Below are 16,705 nucleotides of genomic sequence, written 5' to 3' on the forward strand. Positions count from 1 at the left end.
GGTTTCTGTCATTTTAGGCAGTTTTTATTACGATAATTTCATTTCAAGTGTTCGTTTTTTTAAATAAGTTTAGTTTTAGTGAGTTATGTTATGCTATAAAAACGGGGGGTGTGACGTCATGATTGACAGCTGAGATTGACGGCTTCTCTGAGTGAAGTTGTCACTGAGGCACTAACTGACTTTTTTCGGGATTTTTGGGAGGAGATTGGAGCTTTAGCTTTAATTTCTACATTTCCATAACTATTTATTTCACACCAACATAATGAATTGTTCTGCATCTGCGAGAGTGTGGGCGGGCTTCTGATAATCGCGCCTCTACTTCCTGCTCTCTACTGCGCAACTCCGGTCCCGAGATCGCTACTGCGCAGACTTGGTCCCAAGATGTCAGCGCGGTGAGCGGGCCTATGAAAGCTTCACCTATGGTCAGTGGAAGTCAATGTAGTCGCGTCGTCCATATTTTTTTACGGTCTATGGGTGGAACGTGCACAAGCTCAAAACGTTTTAGACCCTTTTACACCTGTATTTGTCCACTTGTGATCCGATCGACCAAAATGCATCATAATAGGCATTTTGCATCTCGATCAAAAAGCTCTTTTCATGGGGAATGGGAGCCTGGTCCTGCTGCTGCTTAGGCAGCCCGGAGACTGCGATTGTGGGGGTCACAGCTTGAGCTAGCAAAAAAATTGATCTCAAAAATAGCCCACTAGCTATTCAGCTTTTAGGTCGGATCTGGAAGCCCGCTCTTCTGATCAGGGGGGTGACATTTGAGTGATATATCCCCCCGCCGCAGTCAAGGTCCCACATACCCTCTCTTCTGGCCCTGTTCTTGGCCCCAGTTGGAGACAGATGTCAGACACATTTTCCTAACAGTTCGTGAGGGGTACTGGACACAGCATAAAAGTGGACCTAGCCGCAGTTAGAAAACCACTCTGTTGTTCGCTGGAATTGTAGAAATGGGCAACTATCGGCCGATAATAGCTACTTTGTAGGGAGTGGTATGAGAGCGCTGTGGCACTCCATTCTCTCAGTAGCCCCTCCGGTCCATACTGTAGGTAATAATCTGGCGATTGTGTCGACTAATTTCCTAGGAGACCTGTTATCAGGCAGAGCGCTTCCCTAGAAGTTTGGTGGCAACGTTTTTTTGGTCTTGAGGAGTTGAGGTGTTACGGCCCTGTGATGATCAGTAATAGAAAGCATGGGGGTGTGGAGCTGATGTGGTGCTCCATCATAATGCTCTCTCAACAGGTCTCCCGTAGATTATTGCCAAACTCCTTAGGTAGAGCAGGCAATTGAGAGAATATGGTTCACTCCTGAGACCTCTCCCGGTCCTTAGGGCGAGATGCTAAGTTTTTAAGATCCCTTTGGTGAGGTTGCCCCTTAGAGCTTTGGATGGTCATGAGAGCAGGCCTTGGTCTCCCCCTCCCTTTTTCAGGAGTTGTGGGCAGTTCAGGAACTGTGGCCTCCCTAACTAGCTCTGCCATGGGTTAAGGGTTTTGAGCTGTGGACCTTGTACCACAGGCATCAAAGCTCTGGGTCATTATTTTGGCTACAGCTTAGCTCGCTGGTATTTTCACAGCACAAAAATACCAGCGTATACCCGTATACCTAGGTTACCCTGATTCCCTGAGAAGGGAAACAGAGACACTGCGTTGTGTTGCCATACTTCCGGCATGCCTTTACTTCTTCCTGCAGACATTGAAGTTGATGATGTTCTTTCTAGGCACCCTTATATACCCCGTCGGTGCACATGTGAGTGCGGTAGCCACCGGCTCACAAGGAGCGTTTCCAGACCAGGATGGCATACTGAATCATAACTTCTTGAGAGGACTGAGTTATAAAGAGGTTTATGACAGGATGAACTCAATGCAAAACCTTGCAATCTGGACCTGGAGACAACGTTTCAGGCCCTTCCCAAGACTAAAAAAACATACAACCAGGATTAGGTTAAATGTGGATGCTGTCAAATGGACAAAACCTAAAAAGGAGAGAGGAAATAAGCTTAGCACAGACGTGTCTGAACCTACGGCCCTGGTAAAGAAACTGGCAAGCAACCAGGAGCAGATCACCCTCAGCATTCTCAACTATCAGAGGTCGTCAGAGGTCTTCAAACCTGCTCCTGGGCAGAAATCCAGCGGATTTCAAAACTTTCACTTGCACTGATAGCAAGATATTTTATTTATTTATCCTCTTTCTTGGAAAAGTATTTTCTTCTGTGTAAATGTATTTAAATTCTTTATATACTGCAATCTCTTAATCTTCAGCAAAAGAGTTTTGAATCATGTTGGCTCTCTCGCGAGAAGTGAATCACCTTCTCTGTGTTGAAAGCCATGTGATTGGTTGTTCACTACTGATGTCACACTTTCATGTGCACGTGCTCCATAAACTCAGGATCAAAGCCTGATGATCAGCATCATGGTACCACTACCAAGAAAGCCGGATTGGATTGATTTGGTTGTCAACTTGAAACTAATCCTCAAGTTTGTTCAGCTACCATAATGGTACAGGCCCCAGCTCACTTCACATCTTCAAAATCCCCAGTTAGAGGCAAAAGTAGGTCCTATCTCACCTTATGACGCCACACAAGACAACTGAAACAGCTTCACCGTTTTGTCTAACATCACTAATCCTTCTTACTTTTCAACCTTTCTGCAACCGTCAGACTCCATTCTGGTATGCAACACCCACTTTTCATGACCCAATCAATTACAGAATACCCTTTTTGGTGTTGAAAATTAATCCATTTCAGTGGTTCCAAAACCTGTTCCTGGAGCCCCCTAACACTGCACATTTTGAATGTCTTCGACCCACCCATTTCAGGCCTTGGAGTACTATTGAGTTGATGATCAGAATTAAAAGTGTTTGATTAGGGAGACATACAAAGGGACAGATTTACTAACAGCTTCTGCCAGTGCAAACCCTCTTTTGGCGTTTAAAAACTACTGCCAGGATTACTAAAGACATGCAGCGAAAAAATAGCAATGAAAAAGCTGACCTTATTCCATATACATGTAGGAGTTTCTCTTTCATACGCAAAAATTATGGGAGGAGAGAATTTAAATAAATCATGCAACTTGGTTTACTAAGGTTTGTTGTAATCAATGTAGTGGTATTTGCACCATTATTTACCATCCAAAAAAGCATAACCCATTTAGCACTAGAAGGAGGAACCACAGAGAGCATGTGATAGAAGGGAAAGAAGATGGAAGGGAAAGAACTTCCTCCACTCATGTTCATGTTCACTCCCATCTCGACTGTGGTCTCATGCGAATTTTATTTAGTAAACCTGGCCCAAAATGTGTTGGGGGGGCTTCAGAAACAGGTTTGTGAACCACTGTCCTATTTCACTCTAAAATAAGTCACATTATCACAAGCAAAAAACAAGTTGTATTTGGCTCAAACTCTACTTGAATCAACTAATCTTCAGAGTTACTAGAAAATTATAGTGTTTGAGAAGCTTGGTGCTAAAAAAGTACAGAACACAATTTTGTTGGGGCCAGAGAATTGAAGTAGTGGCTACTATAGGATTTAAATGTACGAATTAGTTTTGATTTCATGATGAACTTAAAAATACCATCAGCCAAGTTTATTCCCAATATACACAACATTCAGTTTAATTTCAATTTGATGGAAAAGGAATAGTTAACATAAGGCAGCTTTCTGTTACAGTGGAGGGAAAGAAGTGCACATTTTGATTGTAATGAAATATATGCATTAAAAATATGTTTCTAAACATGAAATATCACATAGGACCTTGTTTGATGAGGCCCCAGAATGTGCTGTATTTATTCAATATTCCAAAAGAATTAAAACCAGCTGCAGTAACATGTCATACTATGACAAGTAAATTCTATGCAAGCTTTTACATTTCAACATTCAAATATACAAGATAAATGTAACACATTCTTCTGAACCATTCAAGGTGAATGGAAGAGCTAAATAAGCCTACGATATGATTGTAATTACAACAATGTGATATCTTTTGGTGTACTGTTTTGGTAACAAACATTCAGTAAGATGTTCCTTTAAATACAAATAAAGATACTGCTAATTATGACAAATTCTTGTCACTAAATGTCAGACCTGTATCATGCTCTAAGAATTCACTGGTCCTTGGGTCCATGGCATGTGGTCATCTGCTTTAGTTGTGCCCTGGTTTGACGTGTTCTGTGATTTTAGTTCAGTTTTACACTTCCCAGGTGGTGGTTTGCAGATTGATGTCATGTGTAAAAGCCTGGCATGGTTTTTGTAGCACTCTTCTTATTTTCTAGAGCAGGGACTTCATGTGCTGGTGTCCCACTGGATGAGACACTGGATAGTTGTTGGGTTTTAATAGAAGAATCATGAGATTCAGGTGGCAGAGGGATGGAGATGTTTGGAGCAGGGTTGGGCTGCTTGGTCTCTGAGCTTGGGTGTGAGGTTTTGCCACAACTTGCACCATGCTCCGGTGCAAGTTGTGCTGAAACTGCTCTGGGTTTTCTGGCTGGAACGCCATCCTGATCTGAAGGGAAAAAATATATACAGAGGTGAAAAACAGAAGGAAAGATTTCCCACACTTTTTGAACAGTGAATTTGGTGACTTCACCATGAACTTTCTATTTGTTTAAAGGCCAATTCACACCACACAGACAAACGCCAACAAACACGCCTGTTGGAGTTTGTTGGATTAGTGTATCTGTGTTTGTTGGCATTGGCCAGGGTTTGATTACTCCCGACTGAACATGTTTAATCGGTGTTTGTTGGGTCGTGGAATGTCTGAGGCAGTAGGGGTGTAACGGTATACGTATTCGTACCGAACCGTTTCGTTACAGGGCTTCCGGTACGGTGCACGTGTGTACAGAATGGTATGAATGCAATCTTTAACAGTTAACTGTAGGCTTGTTTTACGCGCAGAACATACTTCAATACGAGTTCCCACACGAACATATTACGGTATTCTGTCAATTTTATCACAAAATTCAAACGACAAATGCCGTTTTGACACTCTTTAATGTGACGTGACTGATCACAGTATAGGCGCGAGTGAACACGATCATCTCTTCCTAGTCAAAGAATACACATGACGCAACAGCTGAGTATGAGGATACGTTACAACTTACTAAAACATATCATATGTTGTGTAATCGGTCAATCAAAGTTTCAGCGGTGGAAAGACGTCAATAAAACAGCTTGTAAACGATGTCATGTAGCATTACATTTACCTCAGAAGTCATTCCACAGCTGGTTAGTTCACAAGAGAAATGAACTCCTTCACTAAATATATGCACTATATAAGCCTATATAGGAATTATATTCTACTTAACCTGTTAGTGATGTCTTGATTATTTAATGTATGTTTAAATTAATTGGTCATGAAAATGACAGCCACTGTGTATAAATGATTATATTTCAACATCGAATTAGAGTAAAAACATAATTTTATCATTTGATTTAGAAGTTAATGCAAAAACTGCCTAATGTGAAGTTTACATGTTTGCATACAATGTTATTTGAGTGTTGATTATTACATCTAAAAATAATTAGCTACTTAATTGAAGGTAATTTGGGCTCTGTTGTTTTATTATAGTAATGCGCAAGTAAGGGCTCCCTATATAGTTCACACAAAAAAAGAGCTATTTTACATTTAGTTTTCTCTCCCCTGCTGTACCGAACTGTGACTTCAAAACCAAGGTACGTACCGAACCGTCATCGACCAAGTCCCTTGCAAAGACTGCGTGCTGGGCGTGCTTAGTAAATTATCCTTGTAGTGAAAATGACAGGTTTCTGGACAAATCAGAAGACAATTCTAGACAGAGCAAAGAGATGGGCCTATTCGCGAGAGCAAAGCCATTTTTGAAAGCGCCTGCTAAGTAAGTAATATGCTATACAGTGAAAGAAATCCACCTGCGAGCGGAGAGATTTGTTACATGGATGCACACTAGCATAACAATAATGCGCTTTCGACATTTAATGCCATAGAAACAGCCTCAAATGAACTATAAAACGAGAAGAAAGTCATGTCTGAAAGCTGCAATCTTTTATTTTTATTGGTTAAAATGAATGGAAAATATCTTGTGTTTTTCCGTGGGTGCTCGCTCGATCATTTCCGTGGGTCCTCGAGTTTGTTGGTGTCTGTTGGGGCAGTCTGAACATTTATTTTTCATAAAATTCTAAATCCAATGGCCAACTTGTTTGTTGGCGTTTGTGCAGTGTGAATTGGCCTTAAGATTAGTGCAAAAGACTTTTTTCTTTCAGATTTGTTCACTATATTTCAGATGATTTTTGTATCAATTTATCCATTTTCAAAACACTATGCATTAAATAAACTGTATATGTAGCATTTGTAAATGCAAAGCAAAGTTCTACTGGTTTTGTGTAGTTATTTTTTATTGGTGCTACTATATATGCAACATACCTGATGCACTCTTCTCTGGTGAGCATGTCTTCTTGCCAAGGGATTGGGTGAATGGACAGGGCAACACCTTTGCTGGAGTGTAAGTGTTCAAAGGAGCCTTCTTTGTGGGCACAGCTGAGGGTTAAAACAAATAAAAACAGGTTAAAACAAATGTACAGAAAATATGACAGTGGCAGTTGGTGCATGTTGCTTTGACAGTACCTGGCGAGGATGCCGATATTTCCAGTACTGGATCATGGGATATGGCTATGGAGGCGAGGAAGTCATCCACTTGTTTGAGAGACAGGGAATTATGGAGGGTCTCCAGGGGACAGATTGAAGGAACCATGGAATACAACTCAAAACCTTCAATGAAATATACAACATCAGAAACTGAAAAAACAGCTAGAAAACATCTTCAGCTAGAATAATCATATAGCATGAACTATAACTTAAGATCTTGGAGAGATGGCAGAGATGGCGTTCCATTTCCTCTGAAAATGACAAGCAACAACACCGTCAAACGTGAGTTTGAGGTGGGCAAGATGGAGGCAGATGGGTCACACAAAGAACAGCTCACAATACCTTCAATCTACCAAAAACACCACTTGGCCAAGATGGTTTTATGAAGCGGAAATGATAATCGACCTACCTTGGACAAATATTTTTATTTCTCAAATGAAACTAGTGGAACAACATGATTATGATTTGATTTATTCAATTCATGCAATTTGACACATATAAACTTCAGGTGTCTTTTAATAAAAGCATTAAGCAACAAGAGGCCATGCATTACAGTTATTATACCACAAATAGGAGGTGTTATTAACCACGGTAAAACCACTGTAACACACAGTCTCTCATGGTTTATTGCTTTTATTCAACGGCAGCAACAGTTATAGAATATAAAATACACCAATGTTCAAAAAATAACCAATTCTACTGTCAAGTAAAATAGTTAATTAGACATTTATATAGAATGTGCTTCACAAGTGTGCCTTCATTGGCATTTTACTGTGGCTTCAAATGGGACTCATTCCATTAGAATTTAAAGATAGAACCAATTAAATTTAGAGTACAAGTGCTGTTCCCACTTAACACCCAGATTGATTTACTAATGATTAAAAAAATACAATTAAATTTTTTTTTTTTTTAAAGTATCAATGCCTATTAACAATAAAAGAGGCATCAAGAAGTGAATGAGTAAAGGAGCCAATAACACAACAGTATAAAGAACAATTATTAGGCAATGTTCAAATTATTAGGTTTGGTCATTTACCTAGAATAGGACTAAAATGAGTCTTGTGTCAATTATTCAAAAAAAAAAAAAAAAAAAAAAAAATACAAAGGAGCATATGCAATATGCAATATTTTTTTCCTTCTGCTAATGCAATGAATAAACCAAAAACAAATTTTCTTGCAGGCACAAAGAAAGTAGGGCTGTCAAATCGATTAATCGCAATTAATCGCATCCAGAATAAAAGTTCATGTTTACATAATACATGTACGTGTGTACTGTGTATAATTATTATATATCAAATATTTTTATTTATATATAATATAAATTATATAAATATATATACAGTATATACATGCAAATATTTCTTAAATATATACATGAATGAGTGTGTATTTATATACATAATAATTATACACTGTACACAACACACATATTATGTAAACACAAACCTTTATTTTAGAGGCAATTAAATCGCGATTAATCGATTTGACAGGACTAAAAGAGAGAAAAATAGCATAGAATTCTGAGTTTCATCATTATAGGAGAGATTTAAGTAAAACTGAAATCTGCTAAGGGTCAAAAACTAAGGTCTATCGACTAGATCTAAATACTTACTACACAAGATTGGGAACAAGAGCCAAAATAAAACAGAAAACACTAATTAGACAGGATAGAATGTGTATATTAAGTATGATTAACACTTACCACTGAACATACTGGAAAACACTGACCCATTTAGAAAAGCAGATTAAAAGAAAAAAAAAAAAACAAACAATAAAAATGATATGCTAAAAATGGGCAATTTTTTTAACTTCCAAAACATAATTTTGGATGTTATCAAATTATAAACAACTGCAATGCATTAAATAATGCTTCACATTTGAGCTATTCATTGATTTTAAAATGTATATATATTTTTTATTTATTTATTAATGTGACTCTGTTAGATGATAAAGTTTCATTTATGGTAATTTGGAATTTGAAAAAACACAGAAAACATGTAAACGTTAGCCAAGCTAAAATAAGCAGAGACATTTAAACAGGTTAAAATAAAGCGTTACATTAAACAAATATTCTTCAAATAGGCCAAAGAGCAGCAAATTCTGTTCACCTGAAAACTAGTTCATTCATCCACAAATATACAAGTAAATAATGTAAAATAGGTAACAACAAAATATTCCAAATTCCATTTTAACCTTATTGCACTTTTGTGTAGATGATGGAACAAAACTGACAGCGGTTTTTGAAATCCATGTAATGAGATCTCCATGCAGAGGAGACTAAGTTGTTGATGAAATATATACATGATGCCTGGTGTTGAATGAGCATTTTTTTAGTCCTCTAAAATGAACAGCTGTCACATTCCCTGTGCCCTATCCTGCGGTTGATGGAGGAACTCTATATCCAGAAGAACAAATAATAAATCAAAATCTGAATGTGAGGGGAAAACGTGACTAGGAATTAACAAAAGCAAACATACCATTGGTTGGGTGTCGCGCAAATGAGATAGAAAACCTTTTTACAGCAGAACCACGTGTAGCCTCTGAGAAAGAGAAAAACAGGTACCTGAAATGTATAACAGCTAACAGAAAGAGGGTTAAAGAAAGACTAAAGAAGGCAAGAGTCATGCAGGAAAGACGCAGAAGAAAAATAGAGGAGTGCTTGTGTTTAGTGTTTAGACAGCCATAGGGATAGGGATTAAAAACCACAAGAAAAACGCTCCACTTTTCAAAATGAAACCTTCAGTTCCCTTCTGTTCAAGCAAACACCCCATATTAACCCTAGAATGCATAATGGGGGTTAAATGGACACAATAGAGCAGTAGTTTTTGATTCCCGCAGCACTGCACATTCAGATAATCAACTAGTCAGGAGATAGACTTTGTAAGATAAGAGAGACATTTAAAAATGTGCAATGTCGTCGCCATCACTACCCCGAGCCTTTTATATGGAATTTCGACTCACTATAGTCGTTTTTTGGTCAGTATTACTCTTCGATTGGATCTTCTACTAACACACACACACACACCCAGTGGCCTCAGATAAGGCTGCAACATGACAACCCCAGTACCAGGACTTCTCATTGGTCCAAAGCTTATTTCTTATGAACCACCTTCATATCACCCTTTACTTAGGTTCAGCATGGTCATTTAACTGGCCATGCAACAAATCTCCACAAACCTTATTACACTAAGGGCCCTATTTTAGCGATCTGAGCGCATGGTCTGAATCTGATCCACTTTTGCTAGTTTAACGATGGAAAACAATGGTCGGCACGCCAGGCACATGGTCTAAAAGGGTTGTACCTAGTTTCTAAATGAGTCACGGGTGTGTGTAGGGCGTAACGTGCACCATGGCGGATTCGCTATTTACATGGTGGATTTTGAAAGCGGAAAGACTGAATGCTTCTCCAGAGAGGAATCCTTTTTGTTGGTCAATTGCGCAGTCGTTTTCAGTTGCCTCAAAATAGTAACGCGCCACCAATGTGCCTGAACACACCTCGTTTTCAGACCACCACACCCATGGGTGAAAAGATGATTTAAACAATGTGGCGCTGGATGTGAAAATGATAACGGGCTTAAACGAGCAAAAAACACTTGCGCCTGGCGTCACATTGTGCCGGGTGTACGATAGGGCCCTAAATAGACACAAGACTACAACATATCCCACTGCGCACTTCAGATTTGCAATATAGCAACAGTTATACACATTTACGTTTTCTTCACCTTTTTACCTTCCATAAGATAGAGCTATCTGAAGGATCAGCGACAGTAAATTGATCTCTATCTCTAATAAATACACATTTGTCTCAAGTAATTATATTGACAACTGAACATTGCTGAAACATTTAAACTTGTGTATAATCAAATTCTTCAATAACTTAATTAGACTGAGAGACAAAAAATAGAACGGGTCATTTTGCCCCCCTTTTGGGTCATGCATTCTAGGGTTAATTCTATGATTGATGCTATACTATCTTTACAGATGCACAACAGCATTGCTGCTTCACAAACACATCTACAACGGCCTTGCTTCACAACACAAATTAGCCATGGAATCTCGAATTTCATATGACTCAACATAACTCAACATATGTTTTATGTCCTGTTATGGTGTTTGTTTTGATATTTGGTACCTACAAACAATTTTGTAGGTACCAAAATATCAAAACAAACACCATAACAGGACATAAAACATATGTTGAGTTATATTTCTCCTCAAATAATAGCTACAAAGTCTGAAGTCACTTGTTGCATTATAATAGATGGCCTTAAAAACAATATTATTATTCCAGCACAGACACTACAACTACGTTGGATATGTTAACAGAACCATTAAAAGAAACTAGCCTCTTGGATATCGCCACATCCACAGACTTCCTTGTGCTTGCTGCATTCACTGATACAGATTAAGTTAATATTAATGGAAATATATAATCATATATCATTGTATAAGAGGAATCAATAATATTACCAAAATTAGTTTAGCTAAAAGGTATACAGTATTTATTTGTTCAATAATTCTTAAGTTAACAATATCTGTACATAAATATGTGTTTAAAACCACATTACTCCAACTCACTATGGGAAGTCTGCAGTAATTATTTTAATTCAGAGCTGTGGGGTTCAATTTGCTGGGAAATTTCTAGATTCCAAGATTTGTCCTAGAATTATTTTTAGTCATGTCTGTATACAAAGAAAAAAGGTTTGGCTAATATGGTGCAGGTGTGTGTGCAGGATAAGGGAAATACCAAAAACCCAAAATACCATAGTGTAGTTTAATGAGGTCATGACATGAGAAATCAAATTTGCCTACATTTTTTTACCTTTAAGAGGTATTTGTATCATTAAAACATCCTGCAAGTTTTATAGCTTAGTCTTAGTTATAAACAAAGTATTTATTTAATCAAGCTCAAAAAAACTGATCGTTTAGATATTGGTTGACGTGACATCACACGGGCAAAAACATTTGCATATGACTGCCTCCAGAGCAAGATATCGACGAATAGTTATACATAATCACACCATAAGCACCACCCGCTGGTGTTCAGTCGCTTAAAGGCACAATATGTAAGATTTTTGGATTCAAATATCCAAAAACCACTAGAACAATATTATATATATATTGTTGACTTATGTACTCACATAGAAACCATGGAAACACTTTAATATATTATGTGTTATATTGGACAGGTGAGCAACTGTTTGGATACATTCATCGACAGAAAACTAATGATTGTTATATAGCTCAACACAGTTATTCTTATTGTCTAAATCTCGTTTTCATGATTTACCGCGAGTACCATGTTTTACCATGTCTAATATCGATCTAGCTTACTGCAGTAAGTGTCGACTCACTATAGTGTCTCATAGTAGCCGCTGAGCGAACGCACAGAGAAGCATTATAACTACTTTCAATACACTAAAAATATTGTAAAATTGTATTGTATCTAATATGATAAAACAGCTCTGCGTTACCCCACATACGCATGACCGTAAAAAGTGGAAGCAGTCGTCTGCGGCAGAATAAAAGCTCCATCATAAAACCAGGCATTATCAAGCTACGCCTTTGTTTTGAAAAAGGTGACCTCTGACATATTTTAGCTTTAACTGCTGATATTTGCTTACATAGGATATGAGCGTAACGTCAAAAGCAAATAGAAGCCATTATAATCACTGACGCAGTCTACACTGTATACAGTATGCAGATGTGCATTCAGCATATTGCGTTGAATGATTATATGTTTGTTCGGGGCATTTTGTTCACAAGAGCTGGCAAAGAAACTTCTGTTGACAGGTGAAGCAGCCAAATGTATTGTATCTGACAGCAGCTGCATCACAAACCTAAGTAACCAATTTCATAATGTTTTGTCTGTAAATGTTGGTTTTATATGGATAATGTTTTCAAAACCCCCACTTACATGCAATAGCGAGTGGGCGTTGATACTGTTTCCAATGCAATGATGTTTGCCAATCATAACTGGCCGTTTACTGACAAGCCTTAAAGGAGCTGTGCCTTAAAATTTGGTTATTTCAGACAGAGGGTCAGAATGAGGGTTGAAAATAATAATTTTCCCACATATATATTTGTTTTTGTGCGTGCGCGTGTAAAAAACTTATTATAAGTGAACCTCAAGGAACATATTAACATAAAATCCAAGTCATGACCCCTTTATTGATTTTAAAAAAAATGTTTATTTTAGTTTCCTCAGCAGATTTTTTTGTTTCAGCCAATTATTTTTTATTTTGGAGCATCAACAACAGAACTTATTCTAATGACAAAACTGCCTCATATGCACTGTTGATAAAACTCTTAATTTGACCATTTTCCATTAATTTATACATTATGACCAAAATATGACTGAAAGTTCACTGCACTTCAAGTGAAATCAATATGTGATTATATGAAGCAGAACTCAGATTTCAGTAACAGATTGCTGGAATGAAGTGTTATAAAATGTGTTTTTGCACAAGATTAATATTTGCGCTTCCATTTATGTTTGAAAAGCTCTATGTATGTGCATTAATCAATGTTTATATGTGAATAAAAGCCTAATTAAATCTGTTCACCATATAAAGCGATCAAGTCTCTTCAGAAGACTTACAGAAGAGCCGCTCTTCATAAGGATTACTTTTACCATGTTTTTATGAACTTTTTGAAAAGTTTTGGTTGCATGGACTTTCAATGGAGGGACAGAAATCTATCAGGTCTCTTTAAAATATATTTGTTTGTGTTTTAAAGATGAATGAAAGTCTTATTTGAAATGGGTTTATGAGTGTGAATAAATGACAATTTTTATTTTTGGGTGAACTATAAATCCAAAACATATTGCAAAAAAAGATACGTTTTACTTAATTCAGTAAAATTTTAGCTACACAGTGTATTTGAATAGAACTTATATTTATTTAAGATTAATAACAGATGTATTAAGATTAGCTTTTTGTGAATTTAACCCTTGTGCGTCCTTAAGAACATTTTTGTCTTTTTATAATTTTGCCTGTGTTAATGCCAAATGCATACATTTGGACAGAAGTGTGTATTTTTATTGGAAATATAATATTTCACCCTCATTTCCTTTCATAAACCTATTTTACACTATTGTACACAAAATAGTTAGGGCCTTAAGGACAAAAATGTCCCCAGTACTGCACCCAAACAAAATCTTACTGAGAGCTATGTCCATAAACTAAATCCTCTATTACTTTTTTTTTACTTCAACAATAATCTGTTAATGGTTTTTCTTTAAAATGAGACCAAACTTAAGTCTGTGCTCCAAAGCTTCAAATCGTAATGAGTTTTTTTTTGACAGATATTTTGTCCTCTAAGGACCTCAGAGTAACTTTTTAAATTGACGCACAAGGGTTTAATTAAATGTGTGTTCTTGGTACTCTTGTTTGCAGTGTAAATCATGATCATCTATGTCACCTGTAAATAAGTTACGTGTACAGTGGCAAGAAAAAGTATGTGAACCCCTAGCAGAATCTGTGAAAATGTGAATATTTTGGACAAAGTGTTCATCCCCTTCTGGAGCATCAGTGAATGTTTGGACCTTTTTTTAATAGTTGTGTTGTCCTCAGTGTCAAAAGATGGATCTCAAAATCATACAGTCACTGCTGGAGAGGGTTCAAATATGCAAAAGATGCTGGAAAACGGAAGAATTTTCTGGACCTGGGGGATTTTTCTGAAGAACAGGGACTCAAGAACAACCATCAGAAAACAAAAAAACTGCCTTGGATTATCCAGGTAACCACACACAGTATTAAGGGTGCATAAACTTTTGAACCGGGTCATTTTAATAAATCCAGCTATATTTTTGTCATGTGGACTTTATGTAAACATCTTTTATGTTAAATATCTTATTCAGGACAGTACTAAATAAAAAATATAACATGCATTTTGTATGATCTCTCTTATTTTGTTAAAATTATCACATTTTCAGATTCTCCAAGGTGTTCACATACTTTTTCTTGCCACTGTAAATACTGTGGTGTAGCTACTGTAGGAAAAGCTACGAAAACAGGTGACTTTCTTGGTGTACATACATTAAGTCGTATGGACCGAGACAGATGTGTTTACAGTGTGTTACAGTAGTAGCAAGTTACATTAAGGTAAATTAATAAATAAATAAATAACATTATTTTGCTAACAGCGCAGAGATTCTGGTGAGACGGACTTTTAAGATGAATTCAACATACAGCTTGCGTTACACAGGATGAGAGACATGCTACACATAGGATTAACAAAAGAAACCGTATGTTTTTTTTTACAGGGATTATACCTTATTAATATACCAGATTTTTCATGAAATATACACTATGTACAGATCATAGCATACATTTCTTGCAAAAGCATTCAAGTTGTTTTGAATCATAAATAAATCTAATGGGGCAGATGGGCATGAGTACCACAACACAGCAACAAAAGGACGACTTATTCCAATGCAACCAGTTGAGAACAACCCAAGCTCCGGTAGTTTCCCACTGAAAATACAGATCCTTAAAAGTAGGGACGGGGATTCACCATTAGAAGGTGTGTGTGCGTGTTTGCACATACCATCTAAGAAGCCAGAGGAGGTCAGCTTTTTACGGTGTGCGTGAGCGTAATCTTGTAGGTTAGGTGCACTGGAGGAGCCGCCAAGCACCATGGTGCTAAACAAGCCAGCACAATGAGACCCTGATGGGAGTTAGAGAAGATACATACAGCAATCGGGTGTTCCAAGAGAGAGACACACCTCGCAATGCATGCAGCATGCATTTCTAGAAGATTCTTGCCACAGAATGAGTAGTGCAGCCTCACTGAAAGCATCCCATAATGACAGTAATGTCTTTTGTCATTGTAACCAAGTTAGGTAAACCGATCAGCAGAGGACCACACTTTTGGGAATTTTTTTTTTAAAAACACTCTTTCGACCAATAAGACATGAGCTTTAGGGTCACATGAAGTGACATATCAAGCAATTACTAACAAAATGAAATGTGTAATACACTTACCATCTTTACAACAACTGCTGTAACTATTACATTATTATTACCCACTGTAGACCACTATAATAATCATTAATATATTTATTCCATCACTCCAATCCAGGGGCTGCATTCACAAAAACCTTCTTAAAGAAGGTTACCAACCATATTGGTATTCTCTAGTAAGCTCACGTGTTCAATTTAATTAATAGGAAATTATATGATTTTACTGAGAAAACATTGCCTAAAGAGTCTCCTTGTAAATTCTTACAATGCAAACGTCCTAAGCATGTAAATGGTTATTTCTTTAAAGTCTGGAATTTCCCCTGCTTATTAAAAAGTTATGTTCATATTCATCACAGTAGTAAACAAGCTCGACGGGCAGACGAGACACTTCAGCATATGTATTACAAAAGTGCACATTCTGAAATCGGAATAAAGATTTATGCCTTGTAACCTGAAATTGCCTTGTACTGTTGTGTTTATGTATTTATGTTGTGTTGTAGTATTGTTTTTATTCATACAGTAGGCTTTCAACAATGATTTCATTAACAGCATGCATGAATTAATTCAACAACATATACAAAACACTTTACTCGTATGGTAACTGTAATTCTTTAAGAGTCTGACATAGATGTTACTCAATCAGGAAATAAAATACACTTAATGCTGTATTTCCAAGATGATGCATGATAAACTTTGAATATTAATACAATATAGTGCAATATAGTAACAGAGGCTTGTACTAATATTTATTGTATAGGCTATTCAAATCAATTTCGGCAACTAAACACAGATATATGTTAATGTGTAATATTTCCTCCATAATTATGCACATGAAGAAATATATTTGTGTTAGGTCGTTTACCTGTGTCGAAGCAGAAGACACACCAATATTAACGATTTCAATATATGACTCATCCTCTCGAATAAGACTACAAACATTACAGATATCATCTGATGTAACAATTCATTTACATACATATTTCATAAAAATAATCCTGTGAGATGCTTCTTGATTATGAAGAATATGGGTAACCAAACAGTAGTGGGCCACCACTGAATTCCATAGTATGGAAAAAAATACTTTGGAAGTAAATGGGGCCTATCAACTTTAGAATATCTTCTTTTG

At 37.0% G+C, this 16,705-nt stretch overlaps 1 protein-coding gene across 16 annotated transcripts in view; it reads right to left on the reverse strand.

Moving 5' to 3' along the window:
* Window positions 1-3,557: 3,557 nt before the first annotated feature.
* Window positions 3,558-16,705, reverse strand: part of ppip5k2 (diphosphoinositol pentakisphosphate kinase 2) — an 83,232-nt gene continuing 70,084 nt past the window's right edge. For 9 of the 16 annotated variants that reach the window (XM_079805306.1, XM_079805315.1, XM_079805305.1 and 6 more), the window contains 3 exons: window positions 6,593-6,736; window positions 6,392-6,505; window positions 3,558-4,498 (listed from right to left, as the gene is read on the reverse strand). In XM_079805306.1, the coding sequence (XP_079661432.1) occupies window positions 4,218-4,498; window positions 6,392-6,505; window positions 6,593-6,736 (539 nt within the window). In that variant the 3' untranslated portion in view covers window positions 3,558-4,217. Of the gene's footprint in view, window positions 4,499-6,391; window positions 6,506-6,592; window positions 6,737-9,090; window positions 9,154-15,163; window positions 15,284-16,705 lie in introns of all 16 variants that reach the window. The other 7 variants (XM_079805304.1, XM_079805312.1, XM_079805310.1 and 4 more) reach the window with 2 other exon arrangements.

This window comes from Gobio gobio (assembly GCF_949357685.1).
Source record: "Gobio gobio genome assembly, chromosome: 22".
Lineage (NCBI taxonomy): Eukaryota > Metazoa > Chordata > Actinopteri > Cypriniformes > Gobionidae > Gobio > Gobio gobio.